Consider the following 27,709-nt stretch of genomic DNA (forward strand, 5'->3'; position numbering starts at 1 on the left):
TGAGCTCTGACACACATGAACCACCTGCCGACCTGTTGGGGCCGCACCTGTCTGCAGTGAGAGGGTCCAGGGCCACTGAGCTACCGGCTCTGCTTCAGTCTACCGCACGCCTCGGACGTGAAGGAGCAAACCCATAACCAGTGGTACTATCGCTCATAGTCGTCTTACAAAGAGAGTTGGTGTGCACATCCAAAGGTAATCCACAGGTGCTAGACAATAGTGTTGGATTTAAGAGAAACTGTTTTAATGCCCCAGAAGTAGATTTATATACAAGCAGGCAACGTTTTGATGGGTTGGGATCTCCCTCAGGCACCATCACTCATCGCTCCACTGAGATATCATCTCTCTGCTTCTGCCAAATCACCTTTCTCTCTTTGAACCGGTCTGTGTTGGAAGTGGGCGTGGTAAATAGTAACAAGGAGAGAATGTGATTGGATGATGCCAGAGAGGGACTCTACTCCTCCACCAGTCAGAGCAGAGCTCTCCGCTCATGGATCATCGAACCCCCGCACAGCGCTGACGACCACAGGTGATTGGATTTAATTGATTCAACCGAGGAGCGATTAAAATGATTCTCCATATTATGTGTGAACAGATCGATAATCCATGAATACATATGTGATCTGTGGCCCCTGGATCTCCCAGGTTTTGTTTCCATCTAACTATTTCCTCAAACTTGTAGTATAAATAAAAGTATGAGTTTATTATGAATCGAAATCGTTCAACCCTACAAGCTTGTAATTAAATGCCTTTTTAATACCAGCTGAACATTTAGAGTGTTGCTTTTCTCTCAACTCATTTGTGTTTTAAAATCATTTAAACGTAATTATCTCCATTCTCATACGTCACCATAATGCATGTAAGCATTATCTGTAGTGATTGTTTTACATTATGACCAAATTGACCACAACCGCAGTTGGCTATAAGTTAAACAATGTAACGTTTTTTATTTATCAATAGGGTCAATGTGTCCCGTTTATTAGATGCTTAAAGTACAACAAAAACAGCATGTAGGCCTCCTAAATGTGCTTTATTTATTATAGTGTAATGACAATTAACTTTTATATTGGATAAATGAATTGCTTACAAAGTGCCTGCCCATACATTTCTTGGATCATTCTCCAAATGTGTTAAAATAATGCTTTGACAGGGGAGCGTTCCCTGCTTCCAATGCTTTGTGATTATTTCAAGACGGCTAGCTAGTGATTCGGACACTGATACGTATTGTGTGTGTGTTTGTATAGCAGCTCATAGGCTGCGTTCCATAAAACGCACTAAAGAATGGACGTCTAACATGTGAACCACAGCTTCATTATAACCAGGTTAATCAAATATACTTTAAAACTAAGATGGCCGTATGCATTGCTCGTACAAGTAATGACGCCACAATCATAAAAATAAATCTTGGATCGGGTACCTTTTTAAAAAGAAAATGAAATAGCTTTCTACGCCCAAAGGTGATTTATTGCTGCCGCCACACACGGCCCTGCGAGTGGACCCGATCGGCTACTGCAAGAATAGGCTGGTTCATTATGGGGAAAGAGTGACATCTACCGGTCAAAACGGAAAGTACGTCCCTACTTGGTATCGAACATCAAATATGTAATAATAATAAATAATAATACATTGAATTTAGAGGCGCCTTTCAAGACACCCAAGGTCACCTTACGTAAGAATGTATGTAATGTGTATAATGATGAATCCGTTTGGCCCTGAAAAACTGTCGGCCTGCCTTTTTAAAATACAGGATTCTCTTACGACTCGCCACCATCAGAAGGTCCTGAGCAGGCCCTCCCTACCTCTCCCCTACCAGGGCTCTCCTCTCCCCTACCAGCGCTCTCCCCTACCAGCGCTCTCCTCTCCCTACCAGCGCTCTCCTCTCCCTACCAGCGCTCTCCTCTCCCCTACCAGCGCTCTCCTCTCCCTACCAGCGCTCTCCTCTCCCTACCAGCGCTCTCCTCTCCCTACCAGCGCTCTCCTCTCCCTACCAGCGCTCTCCTCTCCCTACCAGCGCTCTCCTCTCCCTACCTCTCCCCTACCAGCGCTCTCCTCTCCCTACCAGCGCTCTCCTCTCCCTACCAGCGCTCTCCTCTCCCTACCTCTCCCCTACCAGCGCTCTCCTCTCCCTACCAGCGCTCTCCTCTCCCTACCTCTCCCCTACCAGCGCTCTCCTCTCCCTACCAGCGCTCTCCTCTCCCTACCAGCGCTCTCCTCTCCCTACCAGCGCTCTCCTCTCCCTACCAGCGCTCTCCTCTCCCTACCAGCGCTCTCCTCTCCCCTACCAGCGCTCTCCTCTCCCTACCAGCGCTCTCCTCTCCCTACCAGCGCTCTCCTCTCCCCTACCAGCGCTCTCCTCTCCCTACCAGCGCTCTCCTCTCCCCTACCAGCGCTCTCCTCTCCCTACCTCTCCCCTACCAGCGCTCTCCTCTCCCTACCAGCGCTCTCCTCTCCCTACCAGCGCTCTCCTCTCCCTACCAGCGCTCTCCTCTCCCCTACCAGCGCTCTCCTCTCCCTACCTCTCCCTACCAGCGCTCTCCTCTCCCTACCAGCGCTCTCCTCTCCCTACCAGCGCTCTCCTCTCCCTACCAGCGCTCTCCTCTCCCTACCAGCGCTCTCCTCTCCCTACCAGCGCTCTCCTCTCCCTACCAGCGCTCTCCTCTCCCTACCAGCGCTCTCCTCTCCCCTACCAGCGCTCTCCTCTCCCTACCTCTCCCTACCAGCGCTCTCCTCTCCCTACCAGGGCTCTCCTCTCCCTACCAGCGCTCTCCTCTCCCTACCAGCGCTCTCCTCTCCCTACCAGCGCTCTCCTCTCCCCTACCAGCGCTCTCCTCTCCCTACCTCTCCCCTACCAGCGCTCTCCTCTCCCTACCAGCGCTCTCCTCTCCCTACCAGCGCTCTCCTCTCCCTACCAGCGCTCTCCTCTCCCTACCAGCGCTCTCCTCTCCCTACCAGCGCTCTCCTCTCCCTACCAGCGCTCTCCTCTCCCTACCTCTCCCCTACCAGTGCTCTCCAGCCGCCCCACCGGCCACGTGCAGCAGGAACCACCTGACTCCTCTCAGACCCACCCCTTCAAGTTCATCTGTTCAACTCCCTCCACACCCCCCCCCCATGGTTCAAGAAAACCACTTTCTCTCCCCTCCTGGTTCTAGAGAACCTCGTTCTCTACCCTCCTGGTTCTAGAGAACCTCGTTCTCTCCCCTCCTGGTTCTAGATAACCTTGTTCTCTACCCTCCTGGTTCTAGAGAACCTCGTTCTCTACCCTCCCTCGGGTCTAGAGAACGTCCTTCCCTCATGGTTCCAGATTGACCCACTAGTCTTATAGCTGTATCTGTTCAACTAGCTTACAAGTGTCCTCGTTTTTAGAAAAGAGCTTTACAAGTATTGTTTTAAGAAATAAATGTCATTGACATTTTTTTATCAGATACTAAACGACTCCTTCAAAAAGTTTTATTCATTAAATTCAACCACTTTAAAACATGAGATTGATGAATGCATGTTCGTCGACAACTTGAACGTCAATAATTTAATATTACTGTTAAGTAAGTCGGTCTTCCTCATCCTAGCACTACATGAAATGATATTCAGCGTGACACTGAATACCCAAACCCAATGCGTTCACGCCCAGGTGATCCAGATCAGTGTCTACGAAAACAGGACGCGCTCACTGAGGCGGAGCAAACCAAGTCTCAAACGATGGCGGGGGTCACGCCACAAACAAGGCGGAGCAAACCAAGTCTAACAATGTCGGGTTGCGCCATAAACGAGGCAGTTTGACAGGAACCTGGACAAACTTTTGATAATATTAAAAAAAAACTATTTAACGGATGGATCATATTTAAAGGGATTAAAAAAGAACAATACTTACAATTTAAAAACTAACTAAACATACCAGAAAAAGAACAACACTGTACACTGATTCAACGACTGAAGCTAAGGTTTGGACTGGGCTGTATTGATTGAGTGGGTGAATGTCTAGCACTAATCCTTCTTCTAGCGAGCTACAACATGTAACGGTATGGGGTTGAACAGAGGTGGTTGATGGTTGAGCAGCATCAGTATAATGCGTCCGTGTTGCTGCTTCGAGGCCTCTTGATCTTCTCAATGTTCTTCAGGATCATGTCGTGTAACGTCACCTGTAGACAATTACAGAGATTACAATAAACTACTGTGCTCTGTACAGAGATTACAATAAACTACTGTGCTCTGTGCAGAGATTACAATAAACTACTGTGCTCTGTACAGAGATTACAATACTGTGCTCTGTACAGAGATTACAATACTGTGCTCTGTACAGAGATTACAATACTGTGCTCTGTACAGAGATTACAATAAACTACTGTGCTCTGTACAGAGATTACAATACTGTGCTCTGTACAGAGATTACAATACTGTGCTCTGTACAGAGATTACAATACTGTGCTCTGTGCAGAGATTACAATAAACTACTGTGCTCTGTACAGAGATTACAATAAACTACTGTGCTCTGTACAGAGATTACAATAAACTACTGTGCTCTGTACAGAGATTACAATAAACTACTGTGCTCTGTACAGAGATTACAATACTGTGCTCTGTACAGAGATTACAATAAACTACTGTGCTCTGTGCAGAGATTACAATAAACTACTGTGCTCTGTGCAGAGATTACAATAAACTACTGTGCTCTGTGCAGAGATTACAATAAACTACTGTGCTCTGTACAGAGATTACAATAAACTACCATGTTCTGTCAGGAGTTGCAGTTTCTCTGGTCCAATACCAGATGTATTCAATTAAGCATTGATTACAGATTAAGCTTCACTTACATATTGATTTCTTAGTTCAGACACTATGATCTTCAAACTGATGTATTCCTTCTCATCGATCTCTGTAACGGTGCGCCGATAGTCCTCCTGAAATAAACAACAATATGAGGGCAGTCCTCAGAGGCAGCCGTCACTCAAACCACACACGCCAATCATTCAGTGAGGATTGAGGGGCCACTTCTTACCACATGGGGGTACTTTGCTATTTTGGACACCAGCTTGGCTCTTGTGATGTAGTACCTGGAAGGAACCCCAAACAGTAGTCAGAGGAGGTACTCTGCCCTACAGCTCCCCTAACCTGAGGTGCAACACTGGGCAGGGAGCAACGCCCCTCACCTGGAGATCTGGTCCAGGTACGACGCCGCCTCCCCCTCCACCGTCCGGAGCTCGGCCACCGTCTCCTCCTGGATGGAAACCCCGAAGTTGTTCCCGTCCTCGATCCTGGGGATGAGGAGCTGGACCCACATCTTCACCTGCAGAACCAGAGCGATACCTTCAGAACGCCCCAGAGATCTGCGTCTCTGGTGAGGGGTCCCAGCAGCCCCCCCCCCTCCCACACATCTAGAGGGGCGGTCTCTGTGGTGAGGTGTCCCAGCAGCAGCACCCCCCTCCCACACATCTAGAGGGACGGTCTCTGTGGTGAGGTGTCCCAGCCCCCGCCCCCCCCCCCACACATCTAGAGGGGCGGTCTCTGTGGTGAGGTGTCCCAGCAGCCCCCCCCCCCTCCCACACATCTAGAGAGTTGGTCTCTGTGGTGAGGTGTCCCAGCAGCCCCCCCCCCCTCCCACGTCTATAGGCTCACCGTGTTACACTTCTCAATGAGTGTCCGGATCTCTGGTTTGACCTTCTCAATGAGGTCGACCAGCTTTGCGTTGCTCTTCATCATCCCCCCCGGCATGACGAACACCTTGGTGCCAGGGACTGCGGGCACGCAAGACAAAGTCAGGTACAGATCAACCCACATGACAGATGTGGTTGTGTTATGTGTCAAGTTGCTAGAACTGTCAAGTTGTGTAAAGTACCATTCAGCTCCACATTGATTGTTAGGATATTCATTTATATGACGAAGGACAACAACATATACGGTAATAGAATATCCTAACCTATTTTGTAGAGCTTAATCGCAGGGCAGCCAACACATGCAGTGCTGCTCAGTTAGGATGATTATCCTGAATATGAAATGAAATGCTGGATTTCACCATCTCGCCTGTCCTTCTACTCACTCTTATCCTCGCCAGCTCCGTCCTCAAGTTTCCTCTTTTTCGCATTTTGCTATAAACCAAATAAGTATTAGGTATTTATTTATTTCCTATCCACAAGTCATGATTAAGAAAACAATGTATTCCATCTTCATATGAAAGCTCACTGCTTCAAGTCCGTCATGCAGATCCGATATGAGAATGGGATCAGGCACAGTGAGGTTGATCTCGGAGTGAATCTCCTTCAGGTCACAGATGTTTATAATGGGGTCCTGAAAGACAAACGGGTTGTTAACAAGACCAATGCACAACACTGTTATACATGAAGGTAAAATATGTATTGCATAACCTTATGCCCCGAGATGGAACAATGCGTACCTTAAGGAAATGATCAAGTTCCAATAGCTTCTTTGGGAAGAAGTTTGCTACTAGGTCCTCTGCCTGAAAGCAAAGCAAGCGTTTAATGAACCGGTGCGAATGTGTACGTACGTCTTCATGCAAAGTGTTATGACAGCTGCGAGGTGGTCATTGGTATACGTTTCTTATTCAGGCAACACTTACTTCTGATGTGATCCGTTCCCTAAAAGCATCAACCTGCAATAAACAAACCAATACGTGCAACAGTTAATATGGGCCCATGGCTCATTATGAATACATGACGACAGGAAACCTAATTAGAAAGACAGCCAATTAACTTAGAGAGACAGACAATTAACGTGTGTCGACCTGAAGAGGCCCAGGTCTCTTCCATCCTCCCCAGCGACATTACGGCATTAAGGGCGGTGCTCAATGATCCGCGTTTAACCCTTCCCGCTGGTATCTCAGTGGCCTGGAGACCAGACACTGACTAGAATGAGTGATACCGGCTTGAATGGACGGGAGCCCGTTTGGGAGCTACCGTTAGCATGTAGCTCGGCCCTGGACCTCACATCATGCTAGAATGTGGCTACAACATGTTGTACAACATGACATGCTCCAGATGGTTCTTCTTTACCTTGGTTTTGATTTCATTATCCACCTTAAGAAGAGAAGACATCTTATGTAAACGAATAGGCAATTAAAGATATTCCCTAATATAATCAATATCACTTCTAAAAGTGTGGCTTTTGACTTCTGTCAGCCACACTTGTGAGCTTAAAAATGACGTCATCGGCGCGCGACCAAAAGAAAGAACAAGCCACTACGCATGCGCGTAGACTGCCTTCGCGTCACGGTATTTTTCTCGACGCAGCTGACGATGTAAACAAGGGGAGCTCGTCGAGGGCAAGGGACCGAGGTATTATTGACATCGCTGATGCTAACCGCTGCTCCGTCCTACAGCGCTGGCATGGGGCTCCCGGTGACCATAAAAGTCAACTTCAGGGGGAACGTGAAGCGGCTGCTGGCCCCGGATCTGGACAAGTCGGAGTGGGAGTCTGTTGACGCCTGGGTAAGCGGCTCTGCTGAGCGCCGAGCGCTCCGCACCGCGCCGCTGAGCGCTGCGCACCGCGGCGCTGAGCACTGCGCAGTTCAGAGAGGAGGCCCGAGGCCCGCACATAGTTCAGAAAGGAGGCCCGTACATAGTTTAGAATGGAGACCCGAACATAGTTCAGAGAGGAGGCCCCCTCCGAGGCCCGCGCATAGTTCAGAGAGGAGGCCCGCAAATAGTTCAGTAAGGAGGCCCCTCGAGGCCCGCGTCAACAGGGACCTGAAAGATTGACAGTTCCGGATCCCTCCCCCCCCCCCTATACATTAGCCAAAGTTTATGTTACCATATTTTCCATTTGTAGATTTAAGAAGATTTTTTGGGCGTTAAACTGTTATTATCTCTGAAGTACAGTTTGAAGGAGGTCATGACATGTTTGCGTTTCAGATCAAAGCGTCGTTCGGCATCAGCCACTTCCAAGTGAAATACTTCGACGAGGACAACGAAGAGGTAAGATTAAGTGTTCGTTGTTATTTGTAGTGTTCCTGTATCCTCAGCTCCATTATGGGACTTATTCAAATGTTTCTGCTGAAACTCATTGAGTTGTTATTTTTCTGACAGATTTGCATAAACAGCCAAGGTAAGCGATACACCGCCTACAGTGTAGAGATGACAACATCACGATGATGTTATTGTCCGATTTGAACTCAGAGCTGTAATGAGAGATGATCTTTGGTTTCTGTTGAACAGACTATTGACCTGAGACTTATTGTTTGTTCTTTGTTTTTTCCCCACAGAGGAATATGAAGAAGCGATCAAGGTATTGATACATCATGATTAATCTTTTTTATAAGCGATTATACAAACAATATTCTGTAAGATTGTACAGGCGGCAAATTTTTACATGAACAGACTTAGACATTATTTCTCTACAAACCATTCGATTTTTAAGCCATGTAATTACAAAGTAAAAATAAATAAATATATATGTATGCATAATATATTTGCAAACCAACTATAAATATCTCAGCCAGTTGTCCGGTTAGAGCTGGTCACGTGACGGCCGCGCCTGTGACTGTTCCCTGATCCCGCGGTATGTGGCCGTGTCTGCAGAGCGCCGAGAAGCAGGGGAACCAGTTACACATCAACGTCTACAAGATGAAGGGCCAGGCCTGTGGGGCCCCGCTGAAGGGAGAGGTGAAGGAGCTGAAGGGGGACCTGAGGCCGGCCCCCCCCTACCCCTCCAGGGTGAAGACGGTGGACAAAGGAACGCAGGTCACCCCCGACCGAGAGCCCGTAAGGACCCCCTGATCAGCTTCTGTCCGTCTGCCTCCTCTCCTAACGCGTGTTTCCCACACGTAGACCACGTGTGGCGCAGCACCACAGAGTCGACAACGAGCGCCACAAATTGATCCTGCTTCCTTTTTCTTTTCTTTTTTCTTTTTTTAAATATAAATATCGTTCCGTTCAGTCATCTCCTCATAGCACTCATTCTCCCTGACATTCTCGTTCACACACGAACACGCACACACAGAGACAAGCGCGCATTCGTGCCAGTGGTGCGCGGGTACACTGATAAACAGCTGATTCGCCCGCTCCTCCTCTCAAAGCGCCTATCAAAGGGAAACCCCAAGCAGCGGGATATTTGGCACAGAGAAGACGGTCGGCCATCGTTTTACCAGAGTCTACTATGATAGACTGTGCTCAGAAACACCTGCCCAAATCATTGTTAACTCAGAAAAGATAATGTTAGCCTTATGAACTCAACGTTACTGATATTGAACTTCCCACACCCTAAGTCAGCACAGACAACGTTGGTAACGCAGCAAATGATGCGATTAATATGAAATGTGGTTAAAGTTGAGATAGGCTACGGTGTTGGCCCCCACCCCCAGAGGGTACTGACCCCGGTGTCAGCCCCCCAGCCCGTTCTGCCGCCATTTGAACCCGCTCTGACCCGTTCTGTTTCCGCTCTTACTGGAGCCAAGCTGGTTAGATTATATTCATTATTACATTTTTATTGTTACATTATGCTATTGATTTAGCATCATTTCTGTCGGCCACTGCTGCCCCACGGCTGGGGGGGGTGGGTCAGTCACTGCTGCCCCACGGCTGGGGGGTCTGTCAGTCACTGCTGCCCCACGGCTGGGGGGGGTGGGTCAGTCACTGCTGCCCCACGGCTGGGGGGTCTGTCAGTCACTGCTGCCCCACGGCTGGGGGGGGTGGGTCAGTCACTGCTGCCCCACGGCTGGGGGGGGTGGGTCAGTCACTGCTGCCCCACGGCTGGGGGGGGTGGGTCAGTCACTGCTGCCCCACGGCTGGGGGGGGGGTGGGTCAGTCACTGCTGCCCCACGGCTGGGGGGGGTGGGTCAGTCACTGCTGCCCCACGGCTGGGGGGGGTGGGTCAGCCACTGCTGCCCCACGGCTGGGCTGGTGGGGGGTCTGTCAGTCACTGCTGCCCCACGGCTGGGGGGGGTGGGTCAGTCACTGCTGCCCCACGGCTGGGGGGTCTGTCAGTCACTGCTGCCCCACGGCTGGGGGGTCTGTCAGTCACTGCTGCCCCACGGCTGGGGGGGGTGGGTCAGTCACTGCTGCCCCACGGCTGGGGGGGTTGGGTCAGTCACTGCTGCCCCACGGCTGGGGGGTCTGTCAGTCACTGCTGCCCCACGGCTGGGGGGGGTGGGTCAGTCACTGCTGCCCCACGGCTGGGGGGGTTGGGTCAGTCACTGCTGCCCCACGGCTGGGCTGGTGGGGGGTCTGTCAGTCACTGCTGTGTTTGTTTGTCTCCTAACAGGTGATCCCCAAAGACCCCAAGGGCAGCAAACCAGAAGACGAGCCCCCGCCGGTCTGGTTCCGGTCCTACATGGAGAAGGTGAGGCCCTCCTTCATCTCCCCCGACCCCTGACCCCCCCGGGGCCCGCCTGCGCCCCCCTAACCCCCGCTCTGCCCCCCAGTTCAAGGACGAGGTGGTGAAGGAGGTGGTGGAGAGGATGTGCAGCGACTTCTCGGGCCAGTGCTGCACCCACAAAGCGGAGGACGAGGCGGGGGGGCAGGGGGCCAGCGGGGGGGCCAGCGGGGGCCCCCCGGCGGTGGTGCCCAGAGCGGCCCCGCCCTCCACCTCCAACACCTCCTTGGGGTACACGCCCAACTGCAGCAGCTGCAACAAGCTCACCTCTGAAGGGGCCTACAAATGCAGGTAGCCCCCCACACAGCCCGGCGGGGCCCTGGTCCCTGTGGGGGTCTCGTTTGATACTTAAGGGTCTGCTGTCATCAGTACCCTCTGTGGATGTGTCCCATGGTACTGCGTCCTGTGGATAGTCATACCTGTATCGCTGTAAACATTAGTTTAATCAACCTGATTGCTTTAGTTGATAATCGTCTGTACCTTCTGCTGGTGTTTCATCTGGTTCCTTCTCCTGTCGGGTGGCTGTAACCCCTGAGGTTCCCTCCCCGGGTTAACGCGGCCGTATCTTGTGTGTGTTAGCGTGTGTCCGTCCTGCATCCTGTGCGAGCTGTGCCGCCACAGCCACGACCCGAGCCACAGCCTGGTGAGGACCAAGACGCCGCTGTCCATCCCAGAGCACGGGACGTCAGGGGAGCTGAGGTACCGCCGCCAGAGGCTCCTTCTGTCTGAGGGGCGTCTCTGAAGGGCTGGGGTGGTCCCACGTTCACGCATCGCAAGGGCCGCGCAGACGCCTCCACGGAGCCCCGAACCTTTATGGTTCTGCGTCGGGTTTTAGTGAGCCAATCACAGCCCTCGCTGCTGCGTCGCCTTGACGGAAGGTTACTATTTTTTGGGAGGCGCACGTCCGGCCCTCGCGTGGACGCCAGGGGGGTCCGCGGGCCGTCAGGGGGCCGTAACCCCCTTGCGCTGCGGGAACGGGGGACCATAATCAGTCCTTTAGAAACGCCAGTGGTGTTGGTATTATGGGATGTTACGATGCAGTGCCAGGCTTCCCCCCGTCACCACGGTTACCCTCTGGGCCGCAGGTTCCCGAGGCGCGGGGACCGAACGGTGCGCAAGGCGGAGCGCCAGCGGCTGAAGGCGGAGCGGCGCCAGCTGAGAGCCGAGGTGAAGGAGATCAAGAAGAAGCTGCGGGTGGAGAAGAGGTCTCTGCAGTGGAGCGTGCCCGCGGCCCCGGCCCGGCCCGCCCTGCCCCACATGGCCTCCGCCTCCACCCAGGCCCCGCCCCCGCCCCCGCCCCCTGCCTCAGAAGCAGCCTCAGGTTCAGCCCTGGCCCCCGCGGCCCCGGAGCCCCCCGCCTCCAGTCCAGAGTAAGCCCCCGGAGCGTGCCCGGAGGCTGCTCGCCTCCAGCCTCCGCACGGATGCAAACCAAAAATCTTTTCCTTTTTTTTTCTCCAAGAAAACTAAATCAAACGATGGCATCTTTGTAAAGCGAGTGTTAATGAGTGTACTGCTGGCTGCTCTGGTGGTGGAGGGCCGGACCCCCCCCCCCCCCCCCCCCACCCTGCTGCTGCTGCTTCATAGATTTTCTAAGAAAGAATGAAAATAGCTCTTGAGCTGCAAACACACAAAACAAAGCACACACATCTCTGTGGGCCCCTGAGGGGTCCTTGCTCAGACGCCAGAGCTGTTTTCACCCCTGCTCTGTACACTTAAACCAGGGGTCCCGGGCTCTCGGTCTCGTCCTTGGTGCCCACTATGGCCGCCTTGTTTCTGGATGAGAATCTACCGGACGGCACCCGGCTGGAGCCCGGCGCCAAGTTCATCAAGTACTGGAAGATGAGGAACTCTGGCACTATCGGCTGGACCTCGGAGACCAAGGTACCCGAGCCTCCCTCTCCCCTCAGCCCATCTCCCTGACATGGTTTACTGCGACCGCATCGACTAACTCCAGACGTGACCTTCCACCTGCTTAACCCCGCCCCTCTGAGCTGCTCCACCTGTCGACGACGTGCTCTGCCTCCTCTAACGATGTCTGTGCTCTGCTGTATGTTGACGTCTGCTACACCCGTCCGTAGGCCCGGCTCCCACGCTACCTTGGGTGTAGCACGTGTTTCCATGGTTACATTTCTTCTTCGTCCCCTGGCCCCTGGTATGCCTATTGTGTGTGTGTGTGTGTGTGTGTGTGTGTGTGTGTGTGTGTGTGTGTCCAGCTTAAGTTCATGTGGGGGAACCTGGGCCTGGCGTCGGAGGAGCGGCGGGAGCTCCCCGTGCCGCCGCTGCAGCCCGGCCAGGTGGGCGTGGTCAGCGTGGCCTTCGTGGCCCCGGTGATGGACGGGACGTACACGTCCCACTGGCGGCTGGCCCACTGCGGGACGCAGTTCGGCCCGCGCGTCTGGTGCAGCATCGTGGTGGACCCCGGCAACACGCGACACACCTTCTGCCCTCAGAGCAACAGACTGGTGGGTCCTCCTCCACCCGCTGACCCCCGAAGCTCCACCCCCTGACCCCGAAGCTCCACCCACTGACCCCCGAACCTCCACCCACTGTCCCCCGAACCTCCACCCCCTAACCTCCACCCGCTGACCTCCACCCACTGACCCCCGAACCTCCACCCCCTAACCTCCACCCGCTGACCCTCTAACCTCCACCCACTGACCCCCGAACCTCCACCCACTGACCCCCGAACCTCCACCCGCTGACCCCCGAACCTCCACCCGCTGACCCTCTAACCTCCACCCGCTGACCCCCGAACCTCCACCCCCTAACCTCCACCCGCTGACCCCCGAACCTCCACCCGCTGACCCTCTAACCTCCACCCGCTGACCCCCGAACCTCCACCCCCTAACCTCCACCCGCTGACCCCCGAACCTCCACCCCCTAACCTCCACCCACTGACCCCCGAACCTCCACCCGCTGACCCCCGAACCTCCACCCGCTGACCCTCTAACCTCCACCCGCTGACCCCCGAACCTCCACCCCCTAACCTCCACCCGCTGACCTCCGAACCTCCACCCCCTAACCTCCACCCGCTGACCCCCGAACCTCCACCCCCTAACCTCCACCCACTGACCCCCGAACCTCCACCCGCTGACCCCCGAACCTCCACCCACTGACCCCCGAACCTCCACCCGCTGACCCCCGAACCTCCACCCACTGACCCCCTAACCTCCACCCACTGACCCCCTAACCTCCACCCACTGACCCTCTAACCTCCACCCGCTGACCCCCTAACCTCCACCCGCTGACCCTCCTCCTGCTCCTCCCTCCCTCCCTCCTAACCCTAATCCTGCTCCCTCCCTCCACCTCATTACTAACCTCCACCTGCTGCTCCATCTATATCATACTAATCCATTTATAATCTTGTAGTTATGCGTGACCAACTGACCATCCATGTTTTTCCAACTTGGAAGCTCAAACGGACGTAGGTCGGAAATGAGGTGTGTCTGGTTTGGACCTTCCAGCTGGACCGGTAGTGAACGCAGCATAACACCGCAGTGTTTCATGTTCTTTGTAGTGAATCTGTCACGTGATGGCATCAGATCGGCACAGAGACTGGTATTGGTACTGATACCAATAACGATACTGGTATCGCTACTGATACCGATACGATACTGGTATCGGTATCGGAACAACTCTTAACTCACACACTAGAGAAAGATGTCAAATGCACTGCTTTAACAATTCGGATTGATATACTATCTATACCATATATACTATATACTAGTGCTGGATAGTACCAGACATTAACTCACCCTGTCCACACGTCCTTCCTTCAGAAGGAGGACAGGAAGGAGGACAGCGCTGTGGACAGTGAGACGGAGATGTCTGTGGACCTCAGCAACAGAGACTACTACTTCCCCTCTGTGGACCTGCTGACTGCTCAGGTACCAGAACCCAGCTGGCTGTCGCCCTGCGTGGCTGAATGGGAGGCAGTATTGTAGAGCGCTTTGGGTGGTCAAGGGTTAGAAAAGCGCTGTATAAATGCAGTCCATTTCCATTTATGTACTGGAGGGCTGCTGACTGAAGCATGGTAATAAGAGTATTGATGGCATGGACCGTGTTCCCTGCTGACCTTTGACCTGCTGGCCATAACGGTGTTAATGGACGTGTTCCCTAGGACCTGCTGTCCTTCGAGCTGCTGGACATCAACATCGTGCAGGAGCTGGAGACGGTCCCCAACAACACGCCCGTCGGTGAGCCCCCCCGCCCCCGGACAGCGACGCCATGCCCCCCGCGTGCTCCTGGCCACGGCCTCACCTCTGCTTCTGTCCCCTGTGGTAGACCTCACCCCCTGCATGTCCCCGCTGCCCCGGGACACGCCCGTGATGGAGCGGGCGGCGCCGGTGGTGGAGGGCCCGGGCGCGGACCTGAAGAGCTGCTTCTGTGAGTACCAGACAAGTCCGAGCATCCAGGATTATCCCACTTGGAAGCTGATATGCATGTGTGTCGGAGATGACACGTTTCCCATTCCGACTTTCCCCCTGGGACCGTTGGGGAACGCAGCGTAACGCCGCAGTGTTGAACTTCTCTGGGTAGTAACGAGTCACGGGAGGGTATCGGATCGGAACTACTCGCCGTTATCCGATACTGCATATTAGGCAGTACCGAGGGGGTTTCTGATAGTGGTATCGCTATGGTAACAACTATATCGGGGGGAGGCCGATATGGATGTTTAGGGCCGATACCGATTTCTTTTCATCAGCCTTAGCCGATGACCGATACGCTGATACCGATTTTCTTGAGCCGATATTTGGAGCCGATGCTGCTTTAGCTCCCTCAATTTACATCATAAAAACATCACAATGATGGGGGGAAAATAAACCGATATATGTGGGTCGGTCCCTGTCTGCTCTACGGGCCCTAAAGCGTTCCCCGTCTGCTCTACGGGCCCTAAAGCGTTCCCCGTCTGCTCTACGGGCCCTAAAGCGTTCCCCGTCTGCTCTACGGGGCCCTAAAGCGTTCCCCGTCTGCTCTACGGGCCCTAAAGCGTTCCCCGTCTGCTCTACGGGCCCTAAAGCGTTCCCCGTCTGCTCTACGGGGCCCTAAAGCGTTCCCCGTCTGCTCTACGGGCCCTAAAGCGTTCCCCGTCTGCTCTACGGGCCCTAAAGCGTTCCCCGTCTGCTCTACGGGCCCTAAAGCGTTCCCCGTCTGCTCTACGGGGCCCTAAAGCGTTCCCCGTCTGCTCTACGGGCCCTAAAGCGTTCCCCGTCTGCGTTCCCCGTCTGCTCTACGGGCCCTAAAGCGTTCCCCGTCTGCTCTACGGGCCCTAAAGCGTTCCCCGTCTGCGTTCCCCGTCTGCTCTACGGGGCCTAAAGCGTTCCCCGTCTGCTCTACGGGCCCTAAAGCGTTCCCCGTCCAGCTCTACGGGCCCTAAAGCGTCCCCCGTCTGCTCTACGGGCCCTAAAGCGTTCCCCGTCTGCTCTACGGGCCCTAAAGCGGTCCCCGTCCAGCTCTACGGGGCCCTAAAGCGTTCCCCGTCTGCTCTACGGGCCCTAAAGCGTTCCCCGTCTGCTCTACGGGGCCCTAAAGCGTTCCCCGTCTGCTCTACGGGGCCCTAAAGCGTTCCCCGTCTGCTCTACGGAGCCCTAAAGCGTTCCCCGTCTGCTCTACGGGGCCCTAAAGCGTTCCCCGTCTGCTCTACGGAGCCCTAAAGCGTTCCCCGTCTGCTCCCGAGCAGTGAAGCCCGGGGCGCGGGCCGAGGCCCCGGGCCCCGAGGACGAGCGGGAGCAGGAGATCAGCGGGGCCCAGTTCCTCTGCGAGACCCTGATCCGCTCCCTCACCCTGGAGGAGGCCCCCGACCAGAAGCCCCCGCGCCGGGGGCCCCAGGCGCCCCGCAGACCCCTGGGTAAGACTCGGGGCCCCGCCCCTTTCACCTCGATCCCAAAGCGAGCCGGGTGCCTCAGTGTCTCCTCCCGCTGTCTTCCCGGCGCTCCAGTGCTCCGGGCCGTCTCCCGGGACTCTGGGCTCCGCCCTGAGAGGACGACGGAGGCGGCGGAGAGGCTCCCCGGAGCCAGCCTGGACCCGGACGCCATGAGGGTGGAGGTCCTGGCGCCGCCCCCCTACCCGGGACGGCCCCCGGTGAGGCCGAAGGAGGAGTCAGGAGGAGGTCAGTAGAGAGCCGCGTTCCTCACCGGTGGTTCCGCTCTGCGATCCATTCCGTCTGATCCGGTCCGTGTGTTGTGACCCTCAGTGGGGCTCCCCCAGACGACAGAGGGGAGGCTGGGGGTCCTGACGGAGGAGAGGACGGACGCGGAGGAGAAGAGCGAGGAGGAGGAGGAGGGGGAGGAGGAGGAGGAGGAGCGGGAGGACGACGACGAGGACTGGGACGAGGTAGGTGTGGTTAACCTGAACCTGTACCACTAACTACTGTAGGTGGTTAACCTGAACCTGTACCACTAACTACTGTAGTTGGTTAACCTGAACCAGTCCCACTAACTACTGTAGTTGGTTAACCTGAACCAGTCCCACTAACTACTGTAGTTGGTTAACCTGAACCAGTCCCACTAACTACTGTAGGTGGTTAACCTGAACCAGTCCCACTAACTACTGTAGGTGGTTAACCTGAACCAGTCCCACTAACTACTGTAGGTGGTTAACCTGAACCAGTCCCACTAACTACTGTAGGTGGTTAATCTGAACCAGTCCCACTAACTACTGTAGGTGGTTAACCTGAACCAGTCCCACTAACTACTGTAGGTGGTTAATCTGAACCAGTACCACTAACTACTGTAGGTGGTTAACCTGAACCAGTCCCACTAACTACTGTAGGTGGTTAACCTGAACCAGTCCCACTAACTACTGTAGGTGGTTAATCTGAACCAGTCCCACTAACTACTGTAGTTGGTTAATCTGAACCAGTCCCACTAACTACTGTAGGTGGTTGATCTGAACCAGTCCCACTAACTACTGTAGTTGGTTAATCTGAACCAGTACCACTAACTACTGTAGATAGTGGTTAGTTAGAGGTTGATCTGACCCAGTACCACTAACTAGTGTAGACAGTGGTTAGTTAGTGGTTGATCTGACCCAGTACCACTAACTAGTGTAGACAGGGGTTAGTCAGTGGTTGATGCGGACCCAGTTCCACTAACTAGTGTAGACTGGTTGGTCAGTGGTTGGATAGTCAGTGGTTGGTTAGTCAGTGGTTGGTTGGTCAGTGGTTGGTTGGTCAGTGGTTGGTTAGTAAGTGGTTGGTTAGTCAGTGGTTGGTTAGTCAGTGGTTGGTTGGTCAGTGGTTGGTTAGTCAGTGGTTGGTTAGTCAGTGGTTGGTTAGTCAGTGGTTGGTTAGTCAGTGGTTGGTTAGTCAGTGGTTGGTTGGTCAGTGGTTGGTTAGTCAGTGGTTGGTTAGTCAGTGGTTGGTTAGTCAGTGGTTGGTTAGTCAGTGGTTGGTTAGTCAGTGGTTGGTTAGTCAGTGGTTGGTTGGTCAGTGGTTGGTTGGTCAGTGGTTGGTTAGTCAGTGGTTGGTTAGTCAGTGGTTGGTTGGTCAGTGGTTGGTTGGTCAGTGGTTGGTTGGTCAGTGGTTGGTTGGTCAGTGGTTGGTTGGTCAGTGGTTGGTTAGTCAGTGGTTGGTTGGTCAGTGGTTGGTTGGTCAGTGGTTGGTTGGTCAGTGGTTGGTTAGTCAGTGGTTGGTTGGTCAGTGGTTGGTTGGTCAGTGGTTGGTTGGTCAGTGGTTGATGCGGACCCAGTTCCACTAACTAGTGTAGACTGGTTGGTCAGTGGTTGGTTAGTCAGTGGTTGGTTAGTCAGTGGTTGGTTAGTCAGTGGTTGGTTAGTCAGTGGTTGGTTGGTCAGTGGTTGGTTGGTCAGTGGTTGGTTGGTCAGTGGTTGATGCGGACCCAGTTCCACTAACTAGTGTAGACTGGTTGGTCAGTGGTTGGTTAGTCAGTGGTTGGTTAGTCAGTGGTTGGTTGGTCAGTGGTTGGTTAGTCAGTGGTTGGTTAGTCAGTGGTTGGTTAGTCAGTGGTTGGTTGGTCAGTGGTTGGTTGGTCAGTGGTTGGTTAGTCAGTGGTTGGTTAGTCAGTGGTTGGTTAGTCAGTGGTTGGTTAGTCAGTGGTTGGTTAGTCAGTGGTTGGTTAGTCAGTGGTTGGTTGATCAGTGGTTGGTTGGTCAGTGGTTGATGCGGACCCTGTCGTCCCCAGGTGAGCAGCCAGACGTCCTCCTGTGACGACTACATCATCGTGCTTCCGGACTGCTTCGACACCTCCCGGCCGCTGGGAGACTCCACCTACACCCCCACCCAGGGGGACCAGGGACCCCCGCCGGAGGGGCAGGAGGGGGGGCAGGAGGGGCAGGAGGAGGAGGAGCAGCAGGAGGAGGACGAAGAGGGGGAAGACGAGGAGGAGGAAGACGAGGAGGAGGAGGAGGAGGAGGAGGTCACCCCGGAGGAGAGCGTGCTGTTCCCCCCCCCGCCACCCTCCCCCCCCCTGGCCCGCCCCCCCGTCCTTGTGGTCAACCCGCTGCTAAGTGCCTCCAAGACCCTGAAGACCCCCCCCCTAACGCCCCCGCTGGTGGCCACGCCCTCTCCGCCTCCCCCGACACCGGCCCCGCCTCCACAGCTCCCGGCCACCGCCCCGGTGCCTGTGGCCCCTCCCACCCTCTACTCCCCCAGGTGGGTCCCCCCCCCGGTGGTTGTGGGGGTCTGACCCCCAGCCACAGGCTCACAGCACTTGTTCTGATTGGAGGGTTCTCTTAGGATGACAGCACTTAGTGTCGACTGCTTCCATTTAATCTATTATTATAAATATGCATTAGTATTCTTGGTAGCTCGAACGCACCTAGGTCGGGAAGGAGTCGGGACACGTTACCCATTCTGACTTCCCATCTGCCTGTGTAGTAAATGAGTCATGTGATCGGATCGGATCGGCGCGTAGACTTGCGTACCCGCCGATGCCGCATTTGTGGCGGTATGGGAGAGGCTGACGCTGGTGCTCCTCAGAGCCACTGGAGGGAGCGCTGGACCACCATCAGCTGTAATCTTGTGTGTGTGTGTGTGTGTGTGTGTGTGTGTGTGTGTGTGTGTGTGTGTGTGTGTGTGTGTGTGTGTGTGTGTGTGTGTGTGTGTGTGTGTGTGTGTGTGTGTGTGTGTGTGTGTGTGTGTGTGTGTGTGTCAGGTCCGAGGCCTTGTACCTGGCGGAGGAGTGCACCCCCCCGGACTGCGACCCCTACGAGCCTCGCCAGCCTGGCATCACCCTCAACGGTGAGTGGTCACATGACCCCCCCCCCCCACATAGGACCAGTAGGGGTGGACCAGTAGGGGTGGACCAGTAGGGGTAGACCAGTAGGGGTAGACCAGTATCAGGGGTGGACCAGTATTAGGGGTGGACCAGTAGGGGTAGACCAGTATCAGGGGTGGACCAGTATCAGGGGTGGACCAGTAGGGGTGGACCAGTAGGGGTAGACCAGTATCAGGGGTGGACCAGTAGGGGTAGACCAGTAGGGGTGGACCAGTAGGGGTGGACCAGTAGGGGTAGACCAGTAGGGGTGGACCAGTAGGGGTGGACCAATATCAGGGGTGGACCAGTAGGGGTGGACCAGTAGGGGTGGACCAGTAGGGGTAGACCAGTAGGGGTGGACCAGTAGGGGTGGACCAATATCAGGGGTGGACCAGTAGGGGTAGACCAGTATCCAGGGTGGACCAGTAGGGGTGGACCAGTAGGGGTAGACCAGTATCAGGGGTGGACCAGTATCCAGGGTGGACCAGTAGGGGTGGACCAGTATCCAGGGTGGACCAGTATCCAGGGTAGACCAGTATCCAGGGTGGACCAGTATCCAGGGTGGACCAGTAGGGGTAGACCAGTCGGGGTGGACCAGTAGGGGTGGACCAGTAGGGGTAGACCAGTCGGGGTGGACCAGTCGGGGTGGACCAGTAGGGGTGGACCAGTCGGGGTAGACCAGTAGGGGTGGACCAGTAGGGGTGGACCAATATCAGGGGTGGACCAGTAGGGGTAGACCAGTATCCAGGGTGGACCAGTAGGGGTGGACCAGTAGGGGTGGACCAGTAGGGGTGGACCAGTAGGGGTAGACCAGTATCAGGGGTGGACCAGTATCCAGGGTGGACCAGTAGGGATGGACCAGTAGGGATGGACCAGTAGGGATGGACCAGTATCAGGGGTGGACCAGTAGGGGTGGACCAGTAGGGGTAGACCAGTATCAGGGGTGGACCAGTAGGGGTAGACCAGTATCAGGGGTGGACCAGTATCCAGGGTGGACCAGTAGGGGTGGACCAGTATCAGGGGTGGACCAGTAGGTGTAGACCAGTATCAGGGGTGGACCAGTATCCAGGGTGGACCAGTATCCAGGGTGGACCAGTAGGGGTGGACCAGTAGGGGTTGACCAGTATCAGGGGTGGACCAGTAGGGGTGGACCAGTAGGGGTAGACCAGTATCAGGGGTGGACCAGTAGGGGTGGACCAGTAGGGGTGGACCAGTAGGGGTAGACCAGTATCAGGGGTGGACCAGTAGGGGTGGACCAGTAGGGGTAGACCAGTATCAGGGGTGGACCAGTAGGGGTGGACCAGTATCAGGGGTGGACCAGTATCCAGGGTGGACCAGTAGGGATGGACCAGTATATATAGATATCCTGGTCCTTGTTTACGTTGGTTTTGAGGAACCGGTCCTTTTCGATTTGACCACAGAGGAAGGAGGAGGAGGTGGAGGAGGTGGAAACAGACGGTTATCATGAGGTTCAATAAAAGACGCTTTATTTCAGAATCAGTTCTCGGATCATGTAGGGCTGGGCGATATATCGATATTTAAAATGTATCGATATTTTTTCAAACGCGATATGAAACGAGACCATAATCGTCAATATCGATATAATTTAATTTGCTTTGAAATTACAGCACATTTGACTTTTTGAAATCGCGAAACATGAGCCGTGTTCGAAATTGTTCACTATTCATTGGGTATTTTAAGTGCACTATAGTGTGCATGAAATTAACCACTGAGAATTCGAACACCACTACAAAATGGCGAGCACCCTATATAGTGCACTATATCCGTGATAGGGAACGATCTCGAAACACAGCTATGGAGTCCGCCTGCACAAGCGGCTCCGAGGAGCTTGTTTGCAAGCGAAAGACCAACGGCTCCATAGTACGGCTCCTGGAGCCCCCTGACTGCTCTGACCCGCTGGCTGTCGCCCACCCCGGCTGCCTCCGCCGTCGGGGTGGGCGTCTTTAAGGCCCAGTCCCATTGCTACCCCTTACCCCTTCCCCTTACTCCTCCCCCTTGTTTTGAAGGGGTAAGGGGTAGCAATGGGATTGGGCCAAAGGGCTGAATGTTAGGCAGCATTGTGAAGCGCTCTGAGTGGCCACTGGTTAGAAAAGCTGTATCAATGTAGTCCACAGATGGTACCCTGTACCATGTACCACTGTACCACATGGTACCCTGTACCACCTGTACAGACAGGGCCGGCGCTGGCCGTTTCGGAGCCCTAGGCGACTCGAAATCAACTTGCGCCCTGGACAGGTCTTGCGAGCGGGGGGGGGGGGGGGGGGGGGGGGGGTGCTACGCTGACGGTTTCGGGCCGCCCTGACAATTGCTCCCGCGCCCCCTCGCTTCTCCGTTCGCGTCGTATATTTTAATTGATATATTTTTTAATTAAGGGCGCCACCAGAGGGCGCCCCCAACGCATTTGTCGCCCTAGGCGGTCGCCTAGCTCGCCTATGCCGATCGCCGGCCCTGTGTACAGATGGTACCCTGTATCAGAGTTGTGGACTCGAGTCACATGACTTGGACTCGAGTCAGGCTCGAGTCATGAATTTGATGACTTTAGACTCGACCTGACTAAATCTAAAAAGACTTGCAACTCGACTTGGACTTTAACATCAGTGACTTGTGACTTCACTTGGACTTGACCCTTTTGACTTGAAAAGACTTGTGTGCGGCACGACATCCAATCAAATTAGATCCACGTTGTTTCTATATGATACATACATGACACACACACCCGCGCGCCAGTAGGCAAAAAGTGGAAAAGTGGATTTATTGCCTGATTCACGTCTTTGTTATCACTCCGTAAAAGTAGTCCGGTAAGCGTGTCCGGTTGCTTAGCGACGGGACATGGGTGTTTATTAATGACGTGTCCGCGCGCGTCCGAAATAACTGTAAATGAGTAGGCTAGTACTTTTGCAGGCTGAACGTTAAAATACTTCTTAACTTAGAGAGATGGCATCTGCAGTAGTGCGCAATTGGACCTTCGAGGATTCCTGGTCACTAAATTCCCGTAAGACCACTCTCTCCCTCCAGTCTTGTCTGCGGACTCGCATCCAAATTCCTCTTGTTTGCGGCGGAGCTTAGGGTAAATATAAAGATCTGACGAGAAATTGACGTTGCTGCGCTGTCCTGCTCCTTCTTAATTGAAGGAGCAGGCAGAGAAAAGCTCTCTCCTGCTGTGCTTTCATTAAAATCCAATTTAAAATCCCCGATAGTGAGAAGACATCCATTATTGACACTCCCAATTTTGTTGTATAGGTAACTGTACAATGACAATAAAGTCTATCTTTATCTTTATCTTTATGTCGCCGCCGGTCCAGAGATGTGTCAGGTGTGCGCGAGATACATAACGGACACTTTTGTTACTGCCATGTATACAGTACATTCGGAACACATTTTAGGAACAGATCTATGCCGCAACATAGAAATCTATGTGGATCAGATGTGCCATGTAAACGCGGCTACTGTAGATTTGCAAAGCGCTGCTTACGTGGAACTCATCTCCACGACATTCCATTGTTTAGGTTCCATTGCTTTCCTTTGCTTATGTTCCATTGCTTAGGTTCCATTGTGTTCAACGCAGCTTAGCAAGCCACCAGCACCAGCAAGCCACCAGCAACAGAAAGTCCTTTCAACGTCACTGCACACGCTACTATTACATGTAGATTATTTTATTTTATTTTATTTTTGAGAGTGAGGATATCTTTTATAAAGTGGTGACATGCTTGAAAAGGTTAAGCTTACACTTTTGAAATGAGTGTTTGAACAATGTTCTTCCAAAAAAAGGCTTAATAAATACAAATCTTAAATATTATTTCTCTGTTGTTGAAAGGACTCGAAAGGACTCGAAACTCAAACGGTAGGACTTGGGACTCGACTTGAGACTTGTCGGCCTTGACTTGTGACTTGACTCGGGACTTGCCTGTCTTGACTCGGGACTTGACTCGGGACTTGACGGCAAAGCCTTGAGACTAACTTGTGACTTGCAAAACAATGACTTGGTCCCACCTCTGCCCTGTACCATGTACCACTGTACCACATGGTACCCTGTACCACCTGTACAGATGGTACCCTGTACCGTCTGTGTGTCGATAGATTAATAGATTGATAGATACAAAAAAAATCTTTCTAATGATAAGTAGCTCTGTTCCCTGTTTCCATCGCCACTACCTCCTTCCTCTTTGATCAAAACGAAAGGACCAGTTCCTCAAATCCACAGCAAACAAGGTCACCCGTGGTTATCAGTTCAACAGGAACACCATAACTGAACTAGCTAAACTTACTAAGCTGATGGTTAATGCTTGTCACTGCATTTACTAATGTTGCTAAATGGTTAATTAATGTACTTTTATGCTAAAGGCTGAGGTGTGTGTGTGTGTGTGTGTGTGTGTGTGTGTGTGTGTGTGTGTGTGTGTGTGTGTGTGTGTGTGTGTGTGTGTGTGTGTGTGTGTGTGTGTGTGTGTGTGTGTGTGTGTGTGTGTGTGTGTGTGTGTGTGTGTGTGTGTAAAAGAAGGGCCAGACAGCTAGCTAAGTACTGCTCAATATCAACTGTTATAGGGAGCATGTTCATCTGGAAAAGGAGATGTTTCCTGTACCATTAATGATGCATTCCCATAACAAGATGTTTGTTGGTCAAATAGTTGTTGGATAATTCATCACATTTGGTTCCTAAAATGATATTAACTTGTAATGTGGAATCAAATAAAGTACATAAAATGTGTGTGTGTGATATTGTCCCTCTCCTTGTTGCAGTATCATCTGGTTTATCCAGATCAGCAGGCTCCGCCTCCAGTGCCTTTGAGACCTACAACCCGCGACCGGGTAACGCTCTGCAGCCCAGGTGACCCCCCTCCCCCTCTGTCTGTAGCCCCTCCCCCTCTGTCTGTAGCCCCTCCCCTGTGTCTGCAGCCCCTCCCCTGTGTCTGTAGCCCCTCCCCTGTGTCTGTAGCCCCTCCCCTGTGTCTGTAGCCCCTCCTCCCCTGTGTCTGTAGCCCCTCCTCCCCTGTGTCTGTAGCCCCTCCTCCTCTGTGTCTGTAGCCCCTCCTCCCCTGTGTCTGTAGCCCCTCCTCCTCTGTGTCTGTAGCCCCTCCTCCCCTGTGTCTGTAGCCCCTCCTCCTCTGTGTCTGTAGCCCCTCCTCCTCTGTGTCTGTAGCCACTCCTCCTGTGTCTGTAGCCCCTCCTCCTGTGTCTGTAGCCCCTCCTCCTGTGTCTGTAGCCCCTCCTCCTGTGTCTGTAGCCCCTCCTGTGTCTAGCTTCTCTGCGGTTCTCCGTGAGCTAACGGCGGCGTGGTGTTCCCCCCAGCAGGGCCCAGGGCGGCATCACGGAGGGGCTGGTGAAGGGAGCGCTGTCTGTGGCCGCCTCGGCCTACAAGGCCCTGTTCACCGGACCCAACTGCAGCGTGCAGGTACTGAGACACTGAGGAACCTGCTGCCTTTAGAACCTCCCCAGGTACTGAGACACTGAGGAACACCCTGCCTCTAGAGCCTCCCCAGGTACTGAGACACTGAGGAACCTGCTGCCTCTAGAACCTCCCCAGGTACTGAGACACTGAGGAACCTGCTGCCTCTAGAACCTCCCCAGGTACTGAGACACTGAGGAACCTGCTGCCTCTAGAACCTCCCCAGGTACTGAGACACTGAGGAACCTGCTGCCTCTAGAGCCTCCCCAGGTACTGAGACACTGAGGAACCTGCTGCCTCTAGAGCCTCCCCAGGTACTGAGACACTGAGGAACACCCTGCCTCTAGAACCTCCCCACGTACTGAGACACTGAGGAACCTCCTGCCTCTAGAACCTCCCCACGTACTGAGACACTGAGGAACCTCCTGCCTACAGACAGGCTCTAGAACCTCCTCAGGTACTGAGACACTGAGGAACCTGCTGCCTCTAGAACTTCCCCAGGTACTGAGACACTGAGGAACCTGCTGCCTCTAGAACCTCCCCAGGTACTGAGACACTGAGGAACCTGCTGCCTCTAGAACCTCCTCAGGTACTGAGACACTGAGGAACCTGCTGCCTCTAGAACCTCCTCAGGTACTGAGACACTGAGGAACACCCTGCCTCCAGACAGGCTCTAGAACCTCCTCAGGTACTGAGACACTGAGGAACCTCCTGCCTCCAGACAGGCTCTAGAACCTCCTCAGGTACTGAGACACTGAGGAACACCCTGCCTCTAGAACCTCCCCAGGTACTGAGACACTGAGGAACCTGCTGCCTCTAGAACCTCCCCAGGTACTGAGACACTGAGGAACCTCCTGCCTCCAGACAGGCTCTAGAACCTCCTCAGGTACTGAGACACTGAGGAACCTCCTGCCTCTAGAACCTCCTCAGGTACTGAGACACTGAGGAACCTGCTGCCTCTAGAACCTCCCCACGTACTGAGACACTGAGGAACCTGCTGCCTCTAGAACCTCCCCAGGTACTGAGACACTGAGGAACCTGCTGCCTCTAGAACCTCCCCAGGTACTGAGACACTGAGGAACCTGCTGCCTCTAGAACCTCCTCAGGTACTGAGACACTGAGGAACCTCCTGCCTCTAGAACCTCCTCAGGTACTGAGACACTGAGGAACCTCCTGCCTCCAGACAGGCTCTAGAACCTCCTCAGGTACTGAGACACTGAGGAACCTCCTGCCTCTAGAACCTCCCCAGGTACTGAGACACTGAGGAACCTGCTGCCTCTAGAACCTCCCCAGGTACTGAGACACTGAGGAACCTGCTGCCTCTAGAACCTGACTCTACAGGGAGAACCTCCTCAGCTAGGGGGGGTCTGAGGACCCCCGGGCCCTTAGTGATGCCGGCCCTAAAGCGGTAGGAGGAGGTGTCACCGACCCCGAGCAGGGATCAGGCAGATGCTAACATCGTGTTTCTGTCAGCTATGACTGGTGTACCGACTGAGGGCTGCTGCTGGGCTGGTGGTTCTCCCTCTCCTCATGGTCTCTAACCCCTGCCCCCCCCAGCGTGGCGTGGACCCGGCGGCCCGCCAGGACCCCTCCCTGATGGCCATGCTGCTGGAGATGGGCTTCAGAGACCTGCAGCTCAACCAGCGGCTGCTGAGGAAACACGGCTACAGCCTGCTGCACACCGTCAACGAGCTGGTGCAGATAGCCGAGGAGGGGCCCCCCCCCCGCCCCGCGCTGGAGTACCCGGCCCCCAGCCCGGGGCCCTAGGGGCCACGGGGGGGGGGGGGGGTTCCTGGAGAGGGCCTCCGGAAGGTTCCAGAAGAAGAACATGTTGCATTTTAATTAAAGTTTAGAAAACGCGTAACTAATAACGGAACTGATGATTTAAGATTAAGTATTCGTGACTCCATGTAAACTGTAAACAGAAGCAATATTTTTCCAGTACACTGTCGAGATAAATATAGAGGGTTCAAAATACTATTCAAGCCAAGCTTCACAGTGGTTGACGGTGATGAACACTACTAATTATACGCTAATAGAGTGATGGGGCAGAGGTGTATATTCTGTCATCTTATTCTCCCACTGATTGACCCAAGAGTCCACACCCACTCTCGGAGAGAGCGACGGTCGTTTGGACCGGTGTAGGACAACAGTAAAGATCTATATATTTAAAAGTCTGTGCTATTTTAAGGCGAGATGAATCTTATTTTGGCGCAGAGAGCTGCTGTGTGGCGCTCCCTGCTTTAGGAGCAGAGGTGCTGCTCCTGGCTGGAGCTGTTAGTTAGATGTTGACGTGTGGAATGTACCCCGCGGCCCAGAGCCGTCTGACCGCCTGTTTTCTACGGCTTTAGAGACCGCCTGCATGTCAGGTAGAGCTTAGAGGTGAGTAGTGGTCTTAGCACAGTCCAGCGTGGACTAATGTCTCCGCTTTCTGCCTCATTGTTTACCTAATGCCTACCTGCATCTCCATCCCCACGGCAACCTGTTACTGTCGTTTCCTCAGAACCCACCTGACCTATTCTCAGTCATGGCACATTCCTGATTCTCCGAAGAGACACTGTTGAATTTATTTTTGTTTTAGGATTCATGATTTTTAAGTGATTTTTAAGTGATTTAGTGTGTGTGTGTGTGTGTGTGTGTGTGTGTGTCCATGCTCTGAGGTAAATGCTGATATTCCTGCTGTGCTTGTGAAGTTCAAGTGGCCCCATCCTATCATAAAGTTTAAGCATACTCAGCTACTACCAATCTGCCAATAAACTATTTGCACAACACGCTTCTA

General features: G+C 53.7%; 2 protein-coding genes and 2 long non-coding RNA genes across 7 annotated transcripts; 2 read left to right on the forward strand and 2 right to left on the reverse strand.

Moving 5' to 3' along the window:
• On the forward strand, positions 1 to 27,701 carry nbr1a (NBR1 autophagy cargo receptor a). Of its 4 annotated transcripts, XM_060037718.1 has the most exons (25): positions 1 to 195; positions 310 to 508; positions 1,458 to 1,569; positions 7,325 to 7,433; positions 7,857 to 7,919; positions 8,031 to 8,049; positions 8,207 to 8,229; positions 8,523 to 8,705; positions 10,204 to 10,281; positions 10,364 to 10,605; positions 10,894 to 11,013; positions 11,400 to 11,684; positions 12,036 to 12,195; positions 12,528 to 12,776; positions 14,094 to 14,201; positions 14,435 to 14,510; positions 14,599 to 14,700; positions 15,995 to 16,162; positions 16,253 to 16,423; positions 16,508 to 16,647; positions 18,456 to 18,925; positions 19,428 to 19,513; positions 24,285 to 24,372; positions 24,834 to 24,936; positions 26,488 to 27,701. In XM_060037718.1, the coding sequence occupies exons 2-25, from the start codon at positions 436 to 438 to the stop codon at positions 26,695 to 26,697; spliced, it is 3,438 nt and encodes a 1,145-aa protein (XP_059893701.1). In that variant the 5' UTR covers positions 1 to 195; positions 310 to 435; the 3' UTR covers positions 26,698 to 27,701. The 4 variants fall into 4 exon arrangements, with proteins under 4 accessions (XP_059893701.1, XP_059893704.1, XP_059893702.1 ...); XM_060037719.1 differs by having other exon boundaries at positions 2 to 508; positions 24,837 to 24,936; XM_060037721.1 differs by lacking the exon at positions 1,458 to 1,569 and having other exon boundaries at positions 1 to 508.
• On the reverse strand, positions 3,434 to 7,167 carry psme3 (proteasome activator subunit 3). The gene is made up of 10 exons (XM_060037754.1): positions 6,999 to 7,167; positions 6,566 to 6,598; positions 6,383 to 6,445; positions 6,172 to 6,276; positions 6,029 to 6,077; positions 5,608 to 5,726; positions 5,142 to 5,278; positions 4,991 to 5,045; positions 4,806 to 4,892; positions 3,434 to 4,133 (listed from the first exon to the last, which is right to left on the reverse strand). The coding sequence occupies exons 1-10, from the start codon at positions 7,038 to 7,040 to the stop codon at positions 4,053 to 4,055; spliced, it is 771 nt and encodes a 256-aa protein (XP_059893737.1). The 5' UTR covers positions 7,041 to 7,167; the 3' UTR covers positions 3,434 to 4,052.
• On the reverse strand, positions 12,497 to 13,820 carry LOC132447083 (uncharacterized). Its single transcript, XR_009523028.1, has 2 exons — positions 13,516 to 13,820; positions 12,497 to 12,795 (listed from the first exon to the last, which is right to left on the reverse strand). It is a non-coding gene; the product is annotated as an uncharacterized LOC132447083 (long non-coding RNA).
• On the forward strand, positions 24,945 to 26,176 carry LOC132447081 (uncharacterized). Its single transcript, XR_009523026.1, has 2 exons — positions 24,945 to 25,761; positions 25,817 to 26,176. It is a non-coding gene; the product is annotated as an uncharacterized LOC132447081 (long non-coding RNA).
• Positions 27,702 to 27,709: the final 8 nt, after the last annotated feature.

Source organism: Gadus macrocephalus, chromosome 18 (assembly GCF_031168955.1).
Source record: "Gadus macrocephalus chromosome 18, ASM3116895v1".
In the NCBI taxonomy this organism is placed as follows: domain Eukaryota; kingdom Metazoa; phylum Chordata; class Actinopteri; order Gadiformes; family Gadidae; genus Gadus; species Gadus macrocephalus.